General features: G+C 39.1%; 4 protein-coding genes across 4 annotated transcripts; 2 read left to right on the forward strand and 2 right to left on the reverse strand.

Moving 5' to 3' along the window:
* Nucleotides 1614-2033, reverse strand: LOC109222984 (RNA-directed DNA polymerase homolog; the record flags this gene model as incomplete). The annotated part of the gene is made up of 1 exon (XM_019387262.1): nt 1614-2033. A coding segment is annotated over exon 1 (420 nt), but the record flags the coding sequence as incomplete, so codon positions are not given.
* On the forward strand, nt 8080-9617 carry LOC109210205 (U-box domain-containing protein 21-like). Its single transcript, XM_019373582.1, has one exon. It carries the CDS (start codon nt 8172-8174, stop codon nt 9486-9488), a length of 1317 nt encoding a protein of 438 aa, XP_019229127.1. The 5' UTR covers nt 8080-8171; the 3' UTR covers nt 9489-9617.
* LOC109210218 (NAD(P)H-quinone oxidoreductase subunit O, chloroplastic) lies at nt 13448-15958 on the forward strand. The gene is made up of 6 exons (XM_019373604.1): nt 13448-13799; nt 13895-13950; nt 14138-14203; nt 14574-14615; nt 15375-15434; nt 15573-15958. Exons 1-6 carry the CDS (start codon nt 13568-13570, stop codon nt 15600-15602), a joined length of 486 nt encoding a protein of 161 aa, XP_019229149.1. The 5' UTR covers nt 13448-13567; the 3' UTR covers nt 15603-15958.
* Nucleotides 16309-22720, reverse strand: LOC109210212 (5' exonuclease Apollo). Its single transcript, XM_019373594.1, has 4 exons — nt 22403-22720; nt 22179-22284; nt 19683-19894; nt 16309-17771 (listed from the first exon to the last, which is right to left on the reverse strand). Exons 1-4 carry the CDS (start codon nt 22589-22591, stop codon nt 16629-16631), a joined length of 1650 nt encoding a protein of 549 aa, XP_019229139.1. The 5' UTR covers nt 22592-22720; the 3' UTR covers nt 16309-16628.

Below are 22726 nucleotides of genomic sequence, written 5' to 3' on the forward strand. Positions count from 1 at the left end.
CGTATGGAGCCATCTCAATGCTGGACTGATAGCTGTTGTTATATGCAAACACCGCCAAGGGAAAGAACTGGTCCCACTGCCCTCCAAAGTCAATCACACATGCTCTAAGCATATCCTCTAGAATCTGTATTGTCCGCTCCGACTGCCCATTGGTCTGAGGATGGAATGTTGTGCTAAGCTCTACCCGGGTCCCCAACTCAGTCTGAACGGCTCTCCAGAAATGAGAAGTGAACTGAGGGCCTCGGTCGGATATAATGGAAACAGGCACACCGTGCAATCGGACTATCTCCCGAATATAAATCTGAGCATACCTCTCTGCTGTATAAGTAGTAGCCACTGGAATGAAGTGGGCCGACTTGGTCAACCTATCAACGATGAACCATACTGAATCAAACTTCCGCAAGGTCCGCGGCAACCCAACTACGAAATCCATGGTAATGCGCTCCCACTTCCACTCTGGTATAGGCATCTGCTGAAGTAGTCCACCCGGTCTCTGATGTTCATACTTGACCTGCTGGCAATTCAAACACCTAGCCACATACTCCACTATGTCTTTCTTCATCCTCCGCCACCAGTAATGCTGCCTCAAGTCACGATACATCTTCGTATCCCCCGAGTGGATGGAATACGGCCTCCTCTAGTATCCTCTCCCTCAGACCATCGACATTAGGAACACATAGACGACCCTGAAGCCGCAAAACACCATCCTCGCCAATAGAAACTTCCTTAGCACATCCCTGAAGCACCGTCTCTCTGAGAACTGCCAAATGTGGATCATTGAACTGTCGAGCCTTTATCTCCCCCAGTAATGAAGACTGAGCAACCATACACGCAAGAACCCGGCTGGGCTCCGAAATGTCCAACCTCACTAGTCTGTTAGCCAAGGACTGAATGTCCAAAGCTAGTGGCCTCTCCCCTACTGGAATGAATGTCAAACTACCCATACTCTCAGCCTTTCTGCTTAAGGCATCCGCGACCATATTTGCCTTGCCCGGATGATAAAGAATGGTAATGTCATAATCCTTCAGTAACTCAAGCCACCTGCGCTGCCTCAAATTAAGATCCCTCTGCTTGAACAAATGCTGCAAGCTGCGATGATCGGTATAAACCTCACATGAAGCCCCGTATAGGTAGTGCCTCCATATCTTAAAAGCATGAACAATCGCCGCCAACTCCAGATCGTGCACAGGATAATTTTTCTCATGAATCTTCAGCTGACGGGAGGCACATGTAATAACTCGCCCCTCCTGCATCAATACACAACCCAAGCCAACGCGCGAAGCGTCACAATACACTGTATACGTCCCTGAACCGGAAGGCAACACAAGGACTGGTGCTGTAGTCAAGGCTGTCTTGAGCTTTTGGAAGCTCGCCTCGCAATCATCGGACCAATGGAAAGGAGCACCCTTCTGGGTCAATCTAATCAGAGGTGATGCAATAGATGAAAAGCCTTGCACGAACCACCTGTAATAATCTGCTAACCCCAGGAAACTAATGATCTCGATCACTGAGGTGGGGCGTGGCCAACTCTGAACTGCCTCAATCTTCTTAGGGTCTACCTTAATACCCTCTCCTGACACAATATGTCCCAAGAATGCCACAGACTCTAGCCAAAACTCACACTTGGAGAACTTAGCATATAGCTTCTGCTCTCGCAAGGTCTGAAGCACTACTCTCAGATGTTGCTCGTGCTCCCCCAGGCTACGTGAGTATATCAAGATGTCATCAATGAAGACGATGCCGAAGGAATCAATATAAGGCCTGAACACCCTGTTCATCAAATCTATAAATGTTGTTGGGGCATTAGTCAAGCCAAATGACATCACCAGAAACTCATAATGGCCATATCTAGTCCGGAATGCAGTCTTCGGAACATCTGAGTCCTGAATCTTCAGCTGATGGTACCCTGACCTCAAGTCTATCTTAGAGAACACCCTCGCACCCTGCAACTGGTCGAACAAATCATCGATACGAGGCAACGGATACTTGTTCTTGATGGTGACTTTGTTCAACTGGCGGTAGTCAATGCACATCCGCATAGTCACATCCTTCTTCTTCACAAATAACACCGGTGCACCCCAAGGCGATACACTGGGTCTAATAAACCCCTTTTCTAACAACTCCTCAAGCTGTTCCTTCAGCTCCTTCAACTCCTTAGGAGCCATGCGGTACGGTGGAATAGATATAGGCTGGGTGCCTGGAACCAAATCGATACAGAAATTAATATCACGATCCGGTGGCATGCTAGGAAGATTAGAAGGAAACACGTCGGCGACCTCTCGGACTACGGGAACTGAATCAATCGTCGGAGACTCTGCGGTGGTGTCTCGAACATAAGCTAGATAGGCCAAACACCCCTTCTCGACCATACGCCGAGCATTCAAGAAAGAAATAACCCTACTAGGGGTATCAACTGTGGAACCCTTCCACTCCAACCTCGGCAACCCTGGCATCACTAGTGAAACAGTCTTGGCATGGCAATCTAGGACGGCGTGATATGGAGACAACCAATCCATGTCCAGGATGACCTCAAAATCGATCATATCCAGCAACAGAAGATCTGCTCTAGTCTCGAAATTACAGAATGTAACCACACAGGACAGGTAGACCCGGTCTACAATCACGGAATCGCCTACAGGAGTGGTCATATGAACAGGAGTGCCCAAAGGTGCAGGAGGAATAACCAAGAATCAAGCAAACAGTGATGATATATAAAAATAGGTGGACCCTGGATAAAATAATACCGAAGCATCTCTACCGCAGACAGAAATAATACATATGATGACGGCATCTGAGGCCAATGCATCTAGCCTGGGTGGAAGAGCGTAGAATCCGGCTGGAGCGCCGGCTGGCTCGCCTCCGCCTGACTGAGCAGTAGCTGGCTGACCTCTCCCAGCCTGACCTCCACCTCTAGGTTGGCCCCGACCAGCCTGCCCTCCACCTCTAGGTGGCTGGGTAGCTGGTGCTGAAATCATGGGCTGCTGACCCTGCTGTGTTGCCTTGCCCCGAAGCCTGGGGCAGGTCCTCTTCAGATGACTCGGATCTCCACACTCGTAGCACACTCTCGGTACCATAGCCTGCTGCCCTGGAGTCTGAGCCTGCTGACCCGAATACCCACTGGAAGAACCATGGATGGCCGGCGGGTGATAGGAACTCTCTGGCACAGTGCTGAAGTGAACACTAGAAGAATCCTGATAACCAGAATATCCGCCGGAGGAACCCTGAATAGCTGGTGGGCGGTAAGAACTCTCCGGCATCGCACTGAAATAAGGTCTCACTGGAGCACCTCGGGGAGGGGGTGGTGGTGCTGAATATGAGGGTCTGCTGGGCTGGCCCCTCCCGAAGTGGCCTCTACCCCTAGCTGGGGCACCTCTGAACTCTCCTGAAAACCGGGCCCTCTTGTCCTGCTGAATCTGCTCTCTACCCCTCAGGTGATACTCCTCAATCCTGCGAGCAATCTCTACTACTAGCTGATACTCAGTACCCATCTCCACCTCTCAGGCCATGCTAGCTCGAATACCGGGGTGCAACCCCGCAACAAATCTCCGCACTCTCTCTGCATCTGTGGGAAGTATCATGAGTGCATGGCGAGACAACTCAGAGAACCTCGCCTCATAATAGGTCACAGACATCTGGCCCTGCTCAAGATGCTCAAACTGGTGCCGTAGCTCTTCTCTCTCAGAGGGTGGAATATACCTATCCAAGAACAACTAGGTGAACTGACCCCAGGTGAGGGGAGGAGAACCTGCTGGTCTGCCAAGAACATAGGACTGCCACCATCTACGGGCCCTACCCTCCAGCTGGAAAGTAGTGAAGTCAACTCCATGTGACTCCAGTATCCTCATGTTGTGCAGTGTGTCCCTGCACCTATCGATGAAGTCCTGGGCATCCTCATGTCGCTCACCCCCGAAGGTAGGAGGGTGAAGCCTAGTCCATCTATCCAATAACTTCTGTGGATCGCCGTCCGCAGCTGGCCTGAGCTGGGGTGCCACTGCAACAACTGGCTGGGCCCCATCTGCGGGTAGTGCACCCGGAGTCTGATACACTGCAGCTGCATGTCCAGGAGCCTGAGCAGTAGGGGTCTGTGCTCCCCCTCTTGCCTGTGAGGTAGCTGGGTCTGCTGGAAATAAACCAGCCTGAGTCATAGAATCCATGAACCGAAGCATACGGCCCATAACCTCTTGAAATCCCGGTGCTGTCATAAAGTCTGCCGGGGTGGGCTCAGCTGCGGGCACCTCGCCCTGCTTCTCAATATAGGATCTCCCGCGGGATCTGCTGGTGGTGCGACTGGAATAACTCTGGGACGCCCTCGTCCCCTACCACGGGCCGGTGCCCTCCCCCGGCCTCTGCAACGGGGGGAGCAGCTCCGCCCAGGTCTGGAACATCAGCCGTGCGTGTTCTCACCATCTATGAAAGAATAGAGAAGGAAACTTAGTACACTAACCACTGCACGAGATGAGATGAATAAAGAATAGTTTTCCCAAAACCCTATAGCCTCTCAAAGATAAATACAGACGTCTCCGTACCGATCCGTAAGACTCTATTAGGTTTGCCCATGACTTGTGGACCTACGTGAACCTGGTGCTCTGATACCATGTTGTCACGACCCAATTCCATAGCAGGTCATGATGGCACCCAACGTCATTGTTGGGCAAGCCAACGTGGAAAATACTAGCTAAACTTTCGGTCACCATTACCCCAAAATAGTTGAAGATAATTCTTTAAGTTGGAATAATTCAGAAACGATGAGTAAATAAATAAAAAAAATCATGATAATCATACAACCCCAAAATAATACAGTCTACTAATGTGTGTGCCAAGACCTTGTGTCACGAGCATGGGCAACTAGTAGAATATACAAAAGAATCACACTATCCTACTGTCCGAAACGGAATAGACAGCAAAAGAAATACAAAAGAAAGACTTCTTCAGGCTGTTGAACGGCATGGAGGAGAAGCAGCTCATCGTAGAAGTCTCGAATCCGCTCAGAGATGCGCACCCGACTGATAGCCAGATGTACCTGCCTCAGATCCTGTAAAATTAAGTACAGAAGTGTAGTATGAGTACATAAACAATATGTACCCACTAAGTATCCCGTCTAATCTCGAAGAAGTAGAGACGAGAGGTCGACTTGATACTCACTAGGGTCAAATAATGTGAGGAAAATTTATAACAAGCATGGATAGTACAAGTTATTAGCATTTAATAATCATGGATTAACAGTTCTTTCCCAAGTATTGTCATGGATATTCACCTATATCTCAAGAAGATATTAAATTCAGTTCTCAGCGAAGAATGCTAAGCAAAACATGCGCAAGTAACACTGTGGGACGTACAACCCGATCCAACATAAAAGTAAATTGTGCACTGCCGAGGGTCGAACGGCTCGAACTATAGATGCATCTATTACCCCGCTCGCTAATCACCAGTGCGACGCGGTCAAATATAAACAAGCGCATCAACAAGCAACGATAATATATATCTGAGGAGTAGCTATACGCAGGAATACCAAATATTCTCTTCTAAAAGACCAAACAGGATAAGGTTCATTCACTAGTCTCATTCTCCTTAATCAAATAGTTATATGAATCCGAATTTATCGTCACGTTATGAGAATATCACGTAGAGCATGTTTATGGGTTCTAGACTACCCGGACTTAACATAATAGTCGCTACGCACGGACTCTCGTCACCTAGTGCGTACGTAGCCCCCACAAATATTGGCAATTAATTCAATTATTATACCTATGGAGACAATTCCCTCTTACAAGGTTAGAAAGGAGACTCACCTCGCTCCACAGTGCACCTCCAATGCCAAGAACAAGCCCAAGCCCTCAATTCGGAGCCGAACGATCCCAAACTAGTTAAACGAAGTAAGAGCTAGTCAATATAGACTCACAAGATTGAATTCCAGCTACTTAAGCAATTTTCCAACCACTAACGCAAGTTTTCCTAAAATTCGACCTCGGACCCACGTGCCCGGATTCCGAAATCTTTCGAAGGAAGTTGTTCTCTACAACCTAAGGATCACTAATATATGATTTCTAATTAATTCCGTAACAAATTTCGTGGTTAAATCCAAGTTTTATTAAAACCCTAGTTTTAGCTCTAACCCTTTAATTTTTCCTAAGTTCTAGTGTTTAATCTACCTAAAATACAAGTATTAAACTAAGGATGGGTGGAATAAATTTACCTCTTGATGCTAAGTGGAAACCTTCTCTTCAAAGCTCTCGCAAATAAAAGAGTGAAAAGTGTCAAAAATGGGTTTGGAACCCGTCTTTAATGAACCTCACTGGTCCAGTGGTTTCCGCATCTGCGAGAAAAGGGGCCGCATCTGTGAAAATGGGCCAAAGAGTTGGGACCGCATCTGCGGTCTCCAGGCCGCGTCTGCGGAGCCGCGTCTGCGGAGCCGCATCTGCGGCTTGGGAGCCGCTTCTGCGGTTCCTGGCCTGGCTTACCTGAGCCGCTTCTGCGATGCAAGGACCGCATCTGCGGTCTCGCACCTGCGGTCCAAGAACCGCAGATGCGGTTATGACAGAAGTAGCAATCCTTCAGCCCTTTCTCAAATTTTCCACTTCACTCGAGCCTCGTCCGATTGACGCTCGGGGCTCCCGGGCCCCGCCCGAACATACCGACAAGTCTGAAATCACAAGACGGACCTACTCGAACCTTCGGAACGCCCGAAACAACGCTAAATCTAGAATTCACCCCCTAAAACCAAATGAATCAAACTTATGAACTTCAAGTTCTTAATTTTTCTCCAACGGGCCAAAACGCCCTAAAACTACTTGGATTGTCACCAAATTTTACAGGCAAGTCTTAAATGATATTTCGGACCTGTACCAGGCCTCTGAACCAAAATACGAGCCCGATACCTAGGAAATCAATCATTAATTAGTTTCTTTAAATCCTTAAAACTTTAGATTAACAATTTCTAATAAAAATTCATTACTCGGGCTAGGGACCTCGGAATTCGATTCCGGGCATACGCCCAGGTCCCATATATTCCTACGGACCCTCCGGGATCGTCAAATCACGAATCCGGGTCCGTTTGCTCAAAATGTTGACCAAAGTCAAACTTAGCCTTTTAAGAAAATCCTAAGGAATCAAATGGGCATATTTCACCCAAAACTCTTCCAAATCCCGAACGAACCGTCCCCGCAAGTCGTAAATTAGCTAAAGCAAGCACGGAAAGTTTTATTTAAGGGAACGGGGTTCAAAAAGGCAAAACGACCAGGCGGGTCGTTACAAAAAGAGAAGGAAAATGTTCCGCTAAACTTTTGATCTAATATTACTTCCACAAAATTGTTAGGTTTTATGGACGTAGGTCAATTGATGAAACCACATTATATGTTTGTATCTTTTTTGCTATTTTTTATTTTTATTATCTGATTTATTGTTATTCAAAGTTTGTTTTACTAGTTTCCGCATAACACCTGATTATTTCGATCTTAATACAAACCGATCAATCATAGCCAAAAGTTGAGGTGAAAATTCGAATTTTATTCTAAAAAAATTTGAACATGTGAAGTTCACGCATTTTACATTGGAGCTCCGTTAGTAACGAATATAAGATTTGTTATACTAAGAATACGATAGACCAAAAGCGTAACGAACATAAAATTCAGCAATTTCTTAATAATGTACAATCTTTTTGAAAAACTTAATAATAATAATAATAATAATAATAATAATAATAATAATAATAATGTTGGCTAAAGCTTTTAATTGGAAAGAATTGTCCAGTCTTTGACAGGTCAGCCACGAGCCACCGACTTGTATTGACTAGCGACTTGGTCATTCGGTCAAACCATAGTAACCCAACTCATACATTTTCCTATTTTAAATAAATTCAAAGAAAATTAAAACTATATCTAAATATGTTAGCTGTGAACATAGTGTCAATTTTCTCCTTCAAATATTCAACGGTCAATGTTCAAATAAAACGTATTACAAACCTTCTTCTTCTAATTTTGACTGTTTCTTTTACCAAAATTTCTCTTTTTCCCTAACTTCAACCTTTCATTCTCATCTTTGACCCAACCCCATATATATATATATATATATATATATCCCCCTTCTTAAGAAGAGTGGTAAAAAACACATAACAAAACCCCATCAAAATTTTATACATCATATTGTAAATTATTTTTCTTACTTAGTTGATCACTATGATTTTTTGGAGACGTAGAAAGGACAAGGGAGCTGGAAAAAAGAAGATATCAAGATTGAATTCTTGTAAAGAACTTACAATTCCATCTCATTTTCTTTGTCCAATTTCTCTTGATTTAATGAAAGATCCAGTCACATTATGTACTGGAATTTCATATGATCGTGAAAACATCGAAAAATGGATCGAGGCGAGGAATTCAACGTGCCCTGTAACAAATCAAGTCTTGAGAAATTATGATCTTATACCAAACCATACTATAAGAAAAATGATTCAAGATTGGTGTGTGGAGAACAAAAACTATGGTATTGAAAGAGTTCCTACTCCAAGAATTCCTACAAATTCGTCTCAAGTATCAGAGATTTGTTCAAGGCTAATGGTTGAAACTCAGAGAGGGAATGAAAAGAAATGTAGGGAATTGGTGGGAAGAATCAAGATTTTGGCCAAGGAAAGTGAAAGAAACAAGAAATGCATAGTAGAATGTGGTACAGGTAGTGTTTTTGCAGCATGTTTTGAGATTTTCGCGAAAGTTAGTGTAGAAAATTGCGCGGATTTATTGAAAGATTTGTTGTTCGGATTAATATGGATGTTTCCGATTGGAGAAGAGGGAAAAACAAAGTTAGGATCAGCGATATCTTTACGTTGCATGGCATGGTTTTTGAAAGGTGAAGATTTATCTGCAAGGCAAAATGCAATTATAGTAATGAAAGAATTGCTTTCTTATGACCAAAGTTACGCAAATGAACTAACTGAAATTCAAGATTTGGCTGAATCTTTATTTCAAATGGTGAAAGTACCGATTTGCCCCTCGACTACAAAAGCTTCCCTAATGGTAATTTACTCTATGGTGTCATCTACATTGGGTGAAAATAACAACAAAGTTGTGGCCAAATTTGTCAACATGGGGTTGGTTTCTTTGATTCTTGAAATTCTTGTGGATGCTGAAAAATGCATAGCAGAAAAGGCTTTAGCAGTTTTGGACTGTTTTTGCAATTTTCAAGAAGGGAAAGAAAAGGCTTATGACAATGGATTGACAATGCCACTAATAGTCAAGAAAATTATGAAAGTTTCACAAATGGCCACTGAATGTTCAGTTTCAGTTTTATGGAAACTTTGCAAAGGGGGACATGAGATTTCAATAATTGAGGCATTGGAATTAGGTGCTTTTCAGAAACTATTGGTGGTTTTGCAAGTTGGTTGTGGTGAAAAAACTAAGGAAAAGGCTACTGAGTTATTGAAATTGATGAATATTTACAAAGATAGAGTGGATTGTTTTGATGTATCAACTGGTTTCAAGTATTTAAAAAGGTCATATTGATTTTTTTATGGGCAAAATCAAGCAATTTTTGTAGTACTTAGGAAAATTTTGTATAGATATAGAAAAAGTTGTTAACCCTATAGAATTAACTGTGAAATCATGATTTATACTTTCTAAGTTTTGTCCTCATTGCTTTGTCAGTTCTATATTTCTGCATTACGTCCGAAAAAGGAAAAAAGATTATCTTGAGAAGACATTGTTGTTTAATTCTACTTCCTCCGTCTCATAATATGTGTCGTGATTCTCTTGTGCACACCGTTTAAGAAAGAATAGTTTTTGATTACTTTATCCTTGTTAATTAATATTTTTTTAATTTATGTGTCATCTCTATCAATGACATTATTCATATTTTTACTAAATGTGAATACAATTGATTATTAAGGATAAAAAAGGAAAAATATAATCAATTTTGTCTGAACTTTTAAAATGACAAATAGTTTGAAACAACTATTTTTAGTAACCACAACGCATATTATGAGACGAAGGGAGTACTATTTTATTTAATTTAGGCGTGAGCACCGCTTGTCCAAAAGTCAGAGACTTATCTCAATGATAGAGAGTTAATTAGTTTGACCGATCCTTATAGGCAGGAGCAGAGGTAGAGTATAAATTAGAGTTTGGACGAACCCATTAGTTTTTGCGTAGACTTTATATTTGTATTTAAAAATCAATTAAATATGTATAAATATTCAATTGTGAACCTAGTAAGTAGTAACTACAGGCAAACTTTTCTATAACAGCCTCATTTGTTCCGATATTTTTTGGTTGCTATAATGAAGTGATGTTATAGATGATATATATCATATCATAACATAAAAATCGGTTCCGATAAAAGTTTGACTTTTATAGTGAATGACTGTTATATAGAGATGTTGTTATAGAGAGATCTGACTGTATAACAAGCTATGAGTTCAATAACAAGTTTAGAATTCATAAACTTCAAATTTTAACTCTATCTCTGCTTATTGTGTTGAGATTGAGCTTTGAATTAGTCAGTTTCTTTTACAAAAACAAAAAATGAGTAACATTTAGACACTTGGAAACTGTACACAAAATTTCATAATTCAAGTTATTAAGAAATAGGAAATAATAGAGAGTAAACAAGGACAAGATCACCGATACCTCTATGGATCAATGTTTGAGAAAAGAGGGCATATTCTCTATTCTTTTTACTATTAACACACATAAAATTTGCAAAATAAATACGTGTAATTTTCGTCTCCCATAAAGTTACAGCTTTCTAGTAATAGAAGCATTGGTTATCAAATATATAATTTTTCTCTTTATTTTTTGCCTTGACCGTGTTTTTACCAATTTCGTGTTATTCTATTCATGATCGTAGACTATACTAACTACCTTTCATATTATATTGTTTCCTCTTTAATTTAATGGTTAATTACCTTGATTAGCTAGATCGTAATGTGAATTAGGAATTTTTCTTAAAATATAAAAAGTCGTGTGTCAATTGGTCTGAAATCAAGCAGGCACAGCTAAACCAATGTAATCCTCCTACTCTTGAATGAATATTAAAATTCCAGAAAAAAGAATAGAGATTTGGGTTCAAATCGTGACATTTGTGAAACCTTCTTCTCAAAGTATTAATATTGATAACAATTTAATGATGAGTAATGACTTTGTCTTTTGTTAATTTGAAAAGAAAACTAAGTGCCCGTTTGAACATAAAATTTGATGGAAGATTTTTTCAAAAAAATTTCACTTTTTTTCGAAAACAGTGTTTGTTCATAAAATTTTCATTTTTCACTTGAAGATGCATTTTGGAAATTTTCGAAAATTTGAAAAACTGCAAAAAGCTATTTTTGTGAATTTTCACTCAAATCACTCACAAAACTTCAAAAACAACCCAAACTGATATTTATGTCCAAACACAACTCTAAATTTCAAATACCATTTTCACTTGAAAAAAAATTTCACAATTTTTTTCGAATTTTATAATTTTTATGTCCAAACGCCTACTAAGCCTAAGGATATTTCAAATCTGCCAGCCTTCGTCACACCGACACATAGATCGAACCGTCGAATCGAAAAAAATTGAGTGCTATGATAGAGCTCTGTATCGGTTATGTTTATGAGTTGGAGATAAGTTTACGAGGCGGATTCGAACCGAAGGTGGCAATTTTTTTGTTTTTCACTCGGTATCTAATATTGTATTAGAACCGATTGATCTGGATTCTTGTCATATAAGATTCATTAACGGGAAAAAATGATCCCTAAAAATAATTCATTCCCACTTGACCCCCTGACCAGCCAGGGTGGCTTTAGATTAAAGAAAGAGTATTAATTTTGTTTGACATATTCTTATTTTCTACATAATTTGCAAAGACTACATTTGCCGGTCTAGACAAACTCAATTTTTGAGCTTTAATTTGCTTCTTTTTATTCCAATCAAGCCATGTTTAATTCTTTACCTCTTATAAGTAATTAACAATAAGATATTTGGTATAGTGCTGAAGTCTGGCACTAGTCAGATTCGAAAGTTAAAATATCATGGTATAGCCAGTTTTCACACTGGTCAATGAAAAATAGTCAGCGTTTACCAAGTCAATGAAAAATAGCCACTATTTTGCTGCAACAGGGACCGGTCCAGTATAATATACGGGAGTTCTGGTGCATTTGTGTACGAACTCCAGCATATTATGCTGGACCGTATACTTTGCTAACTCCCGTAAAATTTGCGGGAGACTGGAGCACCAGTGCTCCAAACTCCAGTATATTATACTGGACAATTATACTTGCTGGAACTCACGTAAAATTTGCGGGAGTTCCAGCATAATTATGCTTGAACTCCCGTAAAATTTGCGGGAGTTCCAGCATAGTTATCCTGGAACTCCCGTAAAATTTACGGGAGTTCAAGCATACTTATGCTGGAACTCCCGTAAAATTTGCGGGCGTATTTTTTCGAATTTTGAACAGTGTTTTCGCTCAGATTTAAAGTGGCTAAATTTCGATGACTTTTAAAACTTGGCTATTTTTTAACGACCAGTGGTAAATCTGACTATTTTTGAATTTCTCCCGATTCGAAACTGTTCCAGCTACACTTCATCTAATGTCCTGCTGCCCTCTTTCTACTTGAATTTCTAAGCTGTTATTATTTCTTTCTCCCCTTTATTTTGGATTTTTGTCCAATGTTAGGTGTTCTTTTTGAGATCCCGACTAATCTGAATTCACGCGACGTAAGGCTTATTAAAGATGAAAATGTTTATTATTAAAATATTTTTATTCTCATGATTCAAATCCGAGACTTCTGACTAAGGATGAAGGGATTATATTCACCCAACTATAACTGTCAGTGACGCTACTATTTCTTTTGATTAGCCGAGAATCTATCCGAAACAGTTTCTCTACCTTCACAAGGTATTTATAAAGTTAGCGTAAATATTATCATCCTCAGATCCCATATTGTTGTTTTTGTTATAATGCGAGATTGTTGCCTCTTCTTGTATAGCATTATGCTGCCACCAAGGCAACGAACTTTGGTTTTTAAAAGTGAAATTTTTTTGGTACAAGGCTAAAGGATCTCTAATATCAAAGTGAATGTCATATGTTTTTAATTTTTCAAAAAATATAACCGAAACCAACTTACATACTTCATAAATGCTAAACATTTTATGTATCTTGATTGACCGTTTAAATATTTTTATACCGTTAATAGATATATTACAAACTTCATTTTTTAATTTTAAGCTAATGATTAGTTTTCTGCTCTCAATATCCTAATTGTCCTTGTTTCAAGCACAAGTAGTATATTACCGTCAAAGCTTATGGTCTAGTGGTACTAGTGATACAAAATTCAATTCTCACTGTCTCGTTTCTCCTTATATAATCAACAAATTTGCTTCTTAAAAAAAACTAGTAGTATATGGCAATTTTGTATAAGAATATTAATTTCTTCATTTTGGAAGAGCTTGGTAAAAGGATAATTGATAAGTAGAAATAATTTTATTCTTCAAAGTTGGCCATTGGAGAAAGGAAAAATAGGACATTCCCTTATCCACTGTTATTGGTCACAGCTAAAACTAGTTCCATCTCTAAGGAAAAAAAATAGCAAAAATCATATTCCCATGGCTTTCTCTTCAGCTTTTTCACACACCTCCTTCACATATTCTTCATCTTTCTCATTGACAAGAAAAAGAATTAATACCCCATTTAGATTACCTTTAATTATTAAAGCAGAAAATCCCTCTGAACCAATTGACAATGAAAAACCTGCAAAGCCAAAATCCAAAGAAGCAGCTTCAGCAGCAACTTCCTCTACTGCCACCGCAACAAAGCCTAAAAAACCTGTCTACTCTAGTGAGTATTGATGAAAAATGTGTCCATTTCTATAATTATTTTTTATAGTTTTATTTACAGAATTATCTTGTATTTCTTTTTGTTTTGGTTGGCAGTGAAGAAAGGTCAGATAGTTAGGGTGGATAAGGAGAAATATCTTAATAGCATCAATGTGAGTTTTAATTTTATAGTTGTTGGTGCAATTTTCAACCATGCGTTTCTTTTTCCTTCTTTTATTTCCCTTATCGACAAAGACTGATTCATGATTTAAATTAATTAGTGCGAATTGGTAATGTAACACAATTTTTTTTTATGGAATTTGAATTTGAATATCTAACGAGGTTTTATAAAATTTTCAGTATTTGTCAGTGGATCATCCACCTTATTACAAAGGCTTGGACTATATATACGAAGACCGTGGTGAGGTACCATTTTCTGATTTTCTACAAATGTTGTAATGTTTGTAAGGAAAGATGAAATTTGGAACTACATTTTATTTGTTTGATTATCCGATAAATTCAAATTCGTGTTGTGTAGTGACCATTAAATGGGAGAGTTCCTACCAATTTGGAACCACATTCAGTTCTTACTTAGGAGTTGGAAAGAAAAATAGCTTTTAAATTTAGAAGGAGCATGTTCTCGACTTTGCTCGATGTTTATTTAATTATTGTTTATTTATTTATTTATTTATTTATTTGGTAATTAAAGATTTTACATTACCAAATGTAAACTATATACAGTATTTATTTATTGATGATTGACTGATGGTCTTGCACTAATCATATCCCTTGTTAGGTATTGGATTTGCGCATATTCGAGACAGGAGAATATGCACTTGTAAGTTTATCTTTCGAAATTCAATTGATTATATACTTCTTTATTTAACCATAAACAATGTGTGTATAATTACGACGAGACTTGAAACAAGTAACCCTATAAATTAATAGTTCAAGAAAAATCATAAATTCTTGTTTAGATCAAGACTTAAACTAACATTTTTACCCCCTTCCAACACTTTATACAAAACAGATTTTTAATAATTAATTAAACAAATGCACTTATAGTTCACAAAACCAGAAGATAAGTTCTAATCTTGCTTTTGAGTTATCCTATCGAATTAACTTCTGTAAGCCTGAGAATGAAAATATCTTGATAGGGAGCATCTTACCAACTTTTGTGTATCTATATCCAACGGGCAGCCCGGTGCACAAGGTATTCCGCATTCACGCAGGATCCAAGAAAGGGCCGCACCCTAAGGGGTGTGATATATACAGCCCAACCCAATGCAAGCATTAGTGGCTGTTCATACATAGACAATTTTACCATTGCTCCAAGGCTCCGCTTCCAGAGTATCTATCCAACATGAATTCTAATTACCCGAGCCAATGCGTTAAAGATACGTATGATATATGCCTAACGCCACAAAACAAAACTTGGTTGGCTCTTCTTAACTCCAAGCATGCATAAATCCCACAAATATGACATAAAAGGAACTCAAACTTGAGAGCCCAATATCTAACTATCTGAATGACAGTACATTACAAAAAATAAATCCCAAACGCTTAAGTAAAACTCACTATCTTGCCTATGCTGCAGATTGGATGGATCGGAATACCAACTGCACCAGCTTGGCTTCCAACAGAGATGCTAATAAAGGTAATTAGCCTTCGAATTCATTCGAAATGCTAAAGCTATTTGCATCATTTCATGCTCATGTTGAACCTTATGGTTCTTCACTTAAAACTGTCCCCGTTAACTAACCACACATTCTCAAACCAAATCCAAATTTTGCAGTCTGATAAGCTGGATTATGAGAGAATATAGTAAAGGGTCCACATTTCGAACCAGTCAGTACATGTCAGACAAGAATATATCAAACTGGCTCACCAGATTGCTCAATGCTAATTGAAGATGAAGAGAAATGGGATGGACACACCTCCATAACTTCACTTCTTTTAAAATTTGTACCTCGTCTAGTTATATCGAAAAATAAATGAGAAAAAAAAAAAAAAAGAGCTGATATCTAATAGCTCATGTTCCAGAATATGTTATTGAACTTTTTCTCTTTCAGTGAGCAAGAGTCAAAGAAAACCAGACAAACAGGCTTTGCTTGAGAAACCTATCAAAAAACAGTTTTCTGGGGGACTTTAGTTTCAGTAGAAAATATAATTCTTTTGCATCTTATTTCTAACTTCAAATTCAAATTGCAAGGTGTTACTCCAACATTTCACTCGACAAGATATATTCAAGGATGAAGTTAACTAAAAATGTCCACCTAATAAATATTAGTACTACACGATTTCAAAATTTTAGTACTTATTTGTATTCCTTGGTTCTTTAGTTATTGCGAAGTATATAATTTTACTCTTAAAGATCAAGCCAATCATCTTCTGATATTGACACTATAAAAAAATCAAACTCTTAATAAGCTTAATAGAACTATTCAATAGGTAACTGATAAAAAGATCAGTAAACAAGAGAAATTCCAGTAATGACCTAAGAGATGCTTCAGATCAAATAAAATAAGAGATCAGTAAACAAAAAATATATTTCAGATTGAATACAATGGAGTCAGCCACAAGAATATTGCAATGCCTGTTTCAGTGTACCATAAAATGTTGCATATAAAATTATAGTGTACAACAATATACAGTAGGCAGGTAATAAGTTACTGTGTACAGCAGCCTGTATAAAGGGAAGGTAAAGAGTAGGTGTATGGAATATATGATATACAAATTGTATCTTTTTCTGTAAACAATGATGTACTTGGTATCAATGTCTGAAAGTTAATGAGGGTGGAAAATGAAATGGAGAAACTAATAAAGAGAGGGTGCCAGGAAAAAGCAGAACTTACAGCCTTCTCTTAGCACGCTTGGTCTCATTCATAAGCTCCGTCAATGAAGGAAGGGGTCGAGGCACTCTCACATTCATAGACCGGTATATTTTTCTCAAACTTGGATTATAACTCTTTGACAATCCAACAGCTGACTCAGAAATATGTCTACAATACTCTGTTTCTGTATGCATCAAGATCTCTTTACTCCTAATGTCTAAACCTTCACTTATTGTCAAGGTCTTACCTTCTTCCACTTCAACTTCTTCCTTAAATGAAATAACCTCTAACTCGTCAGAACCTCTCAATACAGAATCATTATCTGGAAGTATAGGCTCCTTCTCTTCATGTTTGAAATAAGAACCGTCGCGCCCAAACCTCACCCTACCAAATAATGTTACTGGGGCTGGTTTGCTTGGAGGAGAAAGGTGTGACTGCCTATAAATGCTAAAAGATGTCGCCGTCGACTGGGAGTTGTCTGCATAATCTTGAGCATTGCTCTCAGCCAAAGGTGAGCTTGAAACCTCAACCACATCTGGAGATGTTGCTGCATCAACTACAGATTCCAAGTCCATAGTAAACCCCAAAAGTTGCCAGAAAGGGTCATCAAAATTCCGATGTTGATTAATACAACGCTTCACATAATCCAGCTCCATAGCCTTGCAACTAGGTGTTGTAGAGACGACCCACCTAGGTGCAAGAAGTTGCAAAGCCCACTCCAGTTCTTCCTTCGATGAGTGTATGGAGTAACAAATATGCCAGACACCGAATATATCTTTCACTGGTTGATCACATCTTTCTTTTTTCCGCCCCTCAATATCCGAAATACCATCATCGCATGCATACCACTGTGCTGATGGTCGAATAATTAGAGGCTCTTGCTGACAAGCAGACCGAGCCTCTGAAATCTTGGCTTCTGCTCTTTGGTACAGTTTCGGAAACCCATCAAACAGTTGAAAACGAGAAGATGAGTCTTCAGACAAGATTTCAGGCACCATTAGTTCCAAAGCCTGAAAGCATTCTGGAGTTTTAACTTTATCAACATATATCTTGCAACCAAATGCCTGTGAAACATGCACAAGAATCTCCTCGTGGCCAAGAAGATCACACGTTAGATATACTGTAGGAGCCTGAGGGTGCTTCCATATGCAATTGATGACCTGTTTGTTGGGAAAACAAATTTGTTATGTTAACAATATTTATCCATCAAACAAGTGAAAAGAAAAAAGAATGGTCAAATGTCACATAGAATAAGGGTGAAAGACTGTAGACTAAAGACGAATGATAACATTTAGGGGGTAAGCCATTGTTGTATTGGATAAACATGATAATAAAGGAAGAGACTATACTGAATTTAAAATAAAAAATAACTATATTGATCGTGTAAAAAAAAAAGGAAGAGACTTAAGTACGAATTAGTAGATGGCAAAGGCGAGTCTCTGCTCTAGCAATTGATTTGAACCCAGAGGAATTTTGATTAACCGGACATTCTGCATCTCCAGCGTGAATGTACAATTTTCCCTTTTTAATTCGTTCTAAAATAGTGTCCATTTCAAGGCTTGAGCAATTAGCTGTTACTGCAATACAGAAAAGCAACCAGCAGTACCACTAGTTCCCTTATTTAACTTTTAAGTAAATAAGAATTTTAAAAAGGGACACGTCCTTTCTCATCTCAATACTCTTTCCAGGCAAGCATGAACATTCAACATTGGGATGGCAAGAGTACCAAAAATTTGAAAAATCTAATTGCAAAACAGACAGTGAACTAAGACAACATTTTTTCTGCCAAACAAAATTCTGATCACCCTAACCAAGAACAGTGCTTGATGTCCCTATCAAAGGAAAAAATCACCGTTGAGAGCCAGTCCAAGTAGTGGGTTTAGGGATTTTGTAGGCCTTTAATTTAAAAGGAAAAAAAATCACTGTGAAGACTTATAACAGTGCACTAAGTTTCTTCACCAATGTAAGCCATACATGAAGTGAGAGTGTGAACTAACTTATTAGAAAAGGAGAATGTAAATTATTTGCCCTTGATACTTGAGAAGCATAAGCTCGCAACTTCTAATGTTTTCTCACCACTCGCCCATGTGATTCACCAACAAGGAAGCAACCTTCACAGCTTATGCAGGTAGACATTTCTAACTATGTCAGCCTCCCGGAGGACGCAGTATGGAATAGAATATTTTTCTTCAATACAAACAAAAGGGTGTTGTATATAAGAATCCTGAACTTAATTCCTCACTCTCATTTTAGGTATCTAGCTGTTTTTGTGCTTGCTTTAAAGGGATAAGCTCAGGTTCACACCACTTGTCTGCCCTACGAGCTTCAATGCAGTTTGCTACTGAATTGTAAGATTTAGCAGGAATTCATGCACTAACTAGATCTATATAGGGTGAATTGAATCAAATCATAGGACACAAAACTCAAATCAAGAAGCATCTGAAAACCAATTGCCCACCAGGAAAGAATACAAGCTTTTTCCTACTATTCGGTGAAACCAAATTCTTTCTCCCAAACAAAGATGAAATAGAAACAGTAGGTTTAGTCTCTCTTGGACTCAGGTGTTGTGTCCGATATGGGTGCGGATCTAGAGGTTGGACTTCATGATCCAAAGTTTAAGATTTGGGGGTACGAATATAGGTGCGGGGATTTCGCTTTCTCCGTCGATTTTGGTCGAAGTACTCTAAATCGATTGACCAGATCTTGTACGGATTTCACATACAGACCCAAGTTGTGTCGACACAGGTGCGGCGCCAAAAGTGAAGAATCCGAGCAACTTAGGGCATATGTGAAGAGATCACCTAGTGGCTTTTGCCTCCGCTGGGGTTTGAACCCGAGGCCTCATAGTTCTCTTTCCACTTCATTGACCACTAGCCCAATACCATTCGCTGCTAGGTTTCGTCTATTATTATCTCAATAATTTGCAATTAATAAACTATTGAAGAAAAATTCATGTCATGCTTATGGCTCTTGAATAACTTACTGCACTTTACAAGAGCATTAAAGCACTACAGCTAGAACGCTATTAACAAATCCACCATAATCCATTTAAAAGGAACGAGTATTAAAACCTGTTGGATTGCTGACTGCCTACTGGACATCTTCAATGGAGACTGACCAAATGTGCAATCAAGGAAAATACAATCAATTCGGCACTTCGGTTCTTTTCCTGGGGTGCCCACATACTTTAGGGGTAATTGTTGCAAACATTCAATCGTGAGTCTGCAATCTCCTGTATGCAGGATGTTTCCAAATTTGCCTTCATACAAGAACATCAGAGCTCCTGCAAGTTGTTAACACCATGCCAAATATATATCATTGTAACCCTGTTACAACAGAGGTACCATAGAAGAACAGGAATGCAAGATGAGAAACTAAACCATCAAATTGAGGCTTTGAGGCATGTCCAAGATACAATCTTTAAGGCATTATTTTACTCCACTCACCCAGAGTTTGCATATTGACTATAAGACCACTTACGAATGCAACATAGCCTCAAAATATTAAATAAGACTAGAAATTAAAAAAAGAGCAGCAGATTGCAGCTTAATAGGTAGAGACTCTAGTAAACCTGGAGTCATAAATCAGTCTCGTGTCTTGGTATTGCCAAAGATTAGCAAAAGGTAACATTTTTTCAAGAAAATTCACAAAATTATTGATGCTCTTTCTTAGAAAGTTACATCAAGTTAATTACCATCCACAAACATGAGACTTTTGCAAATACGAGAATTTTTCCACCATCAGCATCACCTTAGGCGCCAAAAAGAGCTAGACAGACAAAAACATCAAAAAATCCCCGTAGAGAGGATTAGAAAAAGAATGAAATTCCCACATAATAATACATAAGCATGAGTCACCTAGCTAATAGATAGGACTGTTGCATAAGAGCAGCAGCTCATCCCGGGATGAGCTCCTAGTACTGACCTAACTAAAGTAAAAGGATTAGCCTAGGACCAATAAAGGAGACCACACCAAGCATTGCCCACGTCGTAAAACTGAAATGAGGTGGTGACCTTGACACAACTTCCGCAACTTGGTAACTCAACAATTCCGTCAGTTGTCAATACACTAAGTCAGAGACAGATAAGTGCGAGCTGAGAGCACAAAGATAAATACATGGATAAACAAATGGACTCACAGCATAGGGTGCCATCATTACATTTGAACAATGAGGTAACAAGTCACATTTCTTTTTTTATTTACCAGAAAAGGTCAACCTGAGTGCAGATACAGTTACCTATAAACAGCTTGGAGTATGAACCACATAAATCTGGCTCAGGATGCCAGGACTACTTCTGACAGCCTTAAAAACTTACAGCAACCAATGGAAAAGCAGACAACTACAGGTTGTTGAAGGAACACATTTCTGTTTCATAGTGAATCCTCAGAGGTTTTGACCACTGATATCGTTTTTAATGGAGGGAAGACTTTGTAAGACTCTACTCGGCAAATGCTTCCATTATTCAAGACGCTCTATCAGTTGTGGGTAGGAGTGGCAAACGGGCGGGTCCGGTCGAAAACGGGTAATGATAAAATGGACAAATTATTCGACCTGATCCATATTTAAAACGGATTAAAAAAATGGGTTAACCAGCGAACCATATTATCCATGACTTCTTGCATATGATCATTTTTGAGAGAATTCTTAGTCTCCCTATCTTGAGGAGCTCCCAAGTTGAAGCTTTACAAATGTAAAAGTTAGACCCATTGGTTATCCATTTTCTAACTGGATAATATGGTTCTTATCCATATTTGACCTGTTTTACAAAGTTCATTATACAACCCATTTTTTAGTGGATAATATGGGTGGTTAATTATTTTTTTTAACCATTTTGCCACCCCTAGTTGTGGGTACTCAATTGTCATTGGATATAGATCATACAAACACACATCACAAGCACATTCAGTCATTGTGTCCTTTGCTTTAATTATATCAATTTGGATTACAAACATACACACAACATAGGCAACCAGTGCGGGCATTCTATAAGCTAACTCTCCCATCTTCATCCACTCCCGAGGTCACTCATGTTATTGATAAGGTCACTCATCAGTGTAGGAATATAACCCTCTGCAAGCCCAAAATTCCATCTCGACCTTCATCATTTCCCTGTGGAGGTCGAATGAAAGCACCTTGAAGCACAAACCCTTCCCTTCTCATCAGCTAACCTACAAACTGCCCACTGCCACGTACTACACTTAAAACCACTGAGCCATTAACTAGTAAATTTAACAGTGAGCACGATCTCATCCATCTACCTCACCTGAGGGATCGTACTGTAGATGTGTATAATACTTAATCTAAGCCAAAGTGCAGAGTACACCTACTAAGGAACTCCTAGAAATGAAAAAGAAAAAAAAATATTCCAACAACATTTCCCACAAGTGGGGTCTGGAAAAAAAATTTCCAATGAACAAAATAGAAACAGCACCAGACTTTCCAGAAGAAACCAATATAACCAGCAAGAATCCTCTGAGCATAAAAGTTACTGGAAAACAAAAATCACAATGAAAAATCGAAAAAAAAAAAAAAAGAATGGTCCCACTGCATATTCGTAAGTACACACCTGGGCAATGATTGGCGTCAAAGGCAGTAACCGTGAAATCACCATCAGAATCCTTGATCACCAAACATTGCCCAACCTCAATACCCACAAAAAATGATTCATCAAGCTGTCCAAAAAAGGTAACTTTTCAACATTTTCAGACAAATTTGATAAATAATTAACAATTCGAACACAATTCATCAAAATTGGTAACATAACCGAAATAATTGAAAATAAAAGGGTACCTGAGGATAGTGCTGTAGAACAAGAGTTTTGGTGAGATGCGAACAATAAATAGGGTAAGAAGCGTAAGCGCAGATTCCTTGAGTATGATCCTTATGGGCATGTGTTAAGAAATGGTACCTCTTTGTGCTTGACTTTGGACTCCATGTGTCCACTGAAAATGGTAGTCCTTTTAGCATTTCTATTGGCATTTTTCCTCTCTCTCTCTCTCTCTCTCTCTCTCTCTCTCATACACACACTACACACAGTGGAATAATCCAAAAGGAGAGAGGTCGGGGATGGAGATTTGAGATTTGAGATTTGAGAGGGAAATATTCAACATCTAA

Source organism: Nicotiana attenuata, chromosome 2, assembly GCF_001879085.1.
Source record: "Nicotiana attenuata strain UT chromosome 2, NIATTr2, whole genome shotgun sequence".
Taxonomy (NCBI): domain Eukaryota; kingdom Viridiplantae; phylum Streptophyta; class Magnoliopsida; order Solanales; family Solanaceae; genus Nicotiana; species Nicotiana attenuata.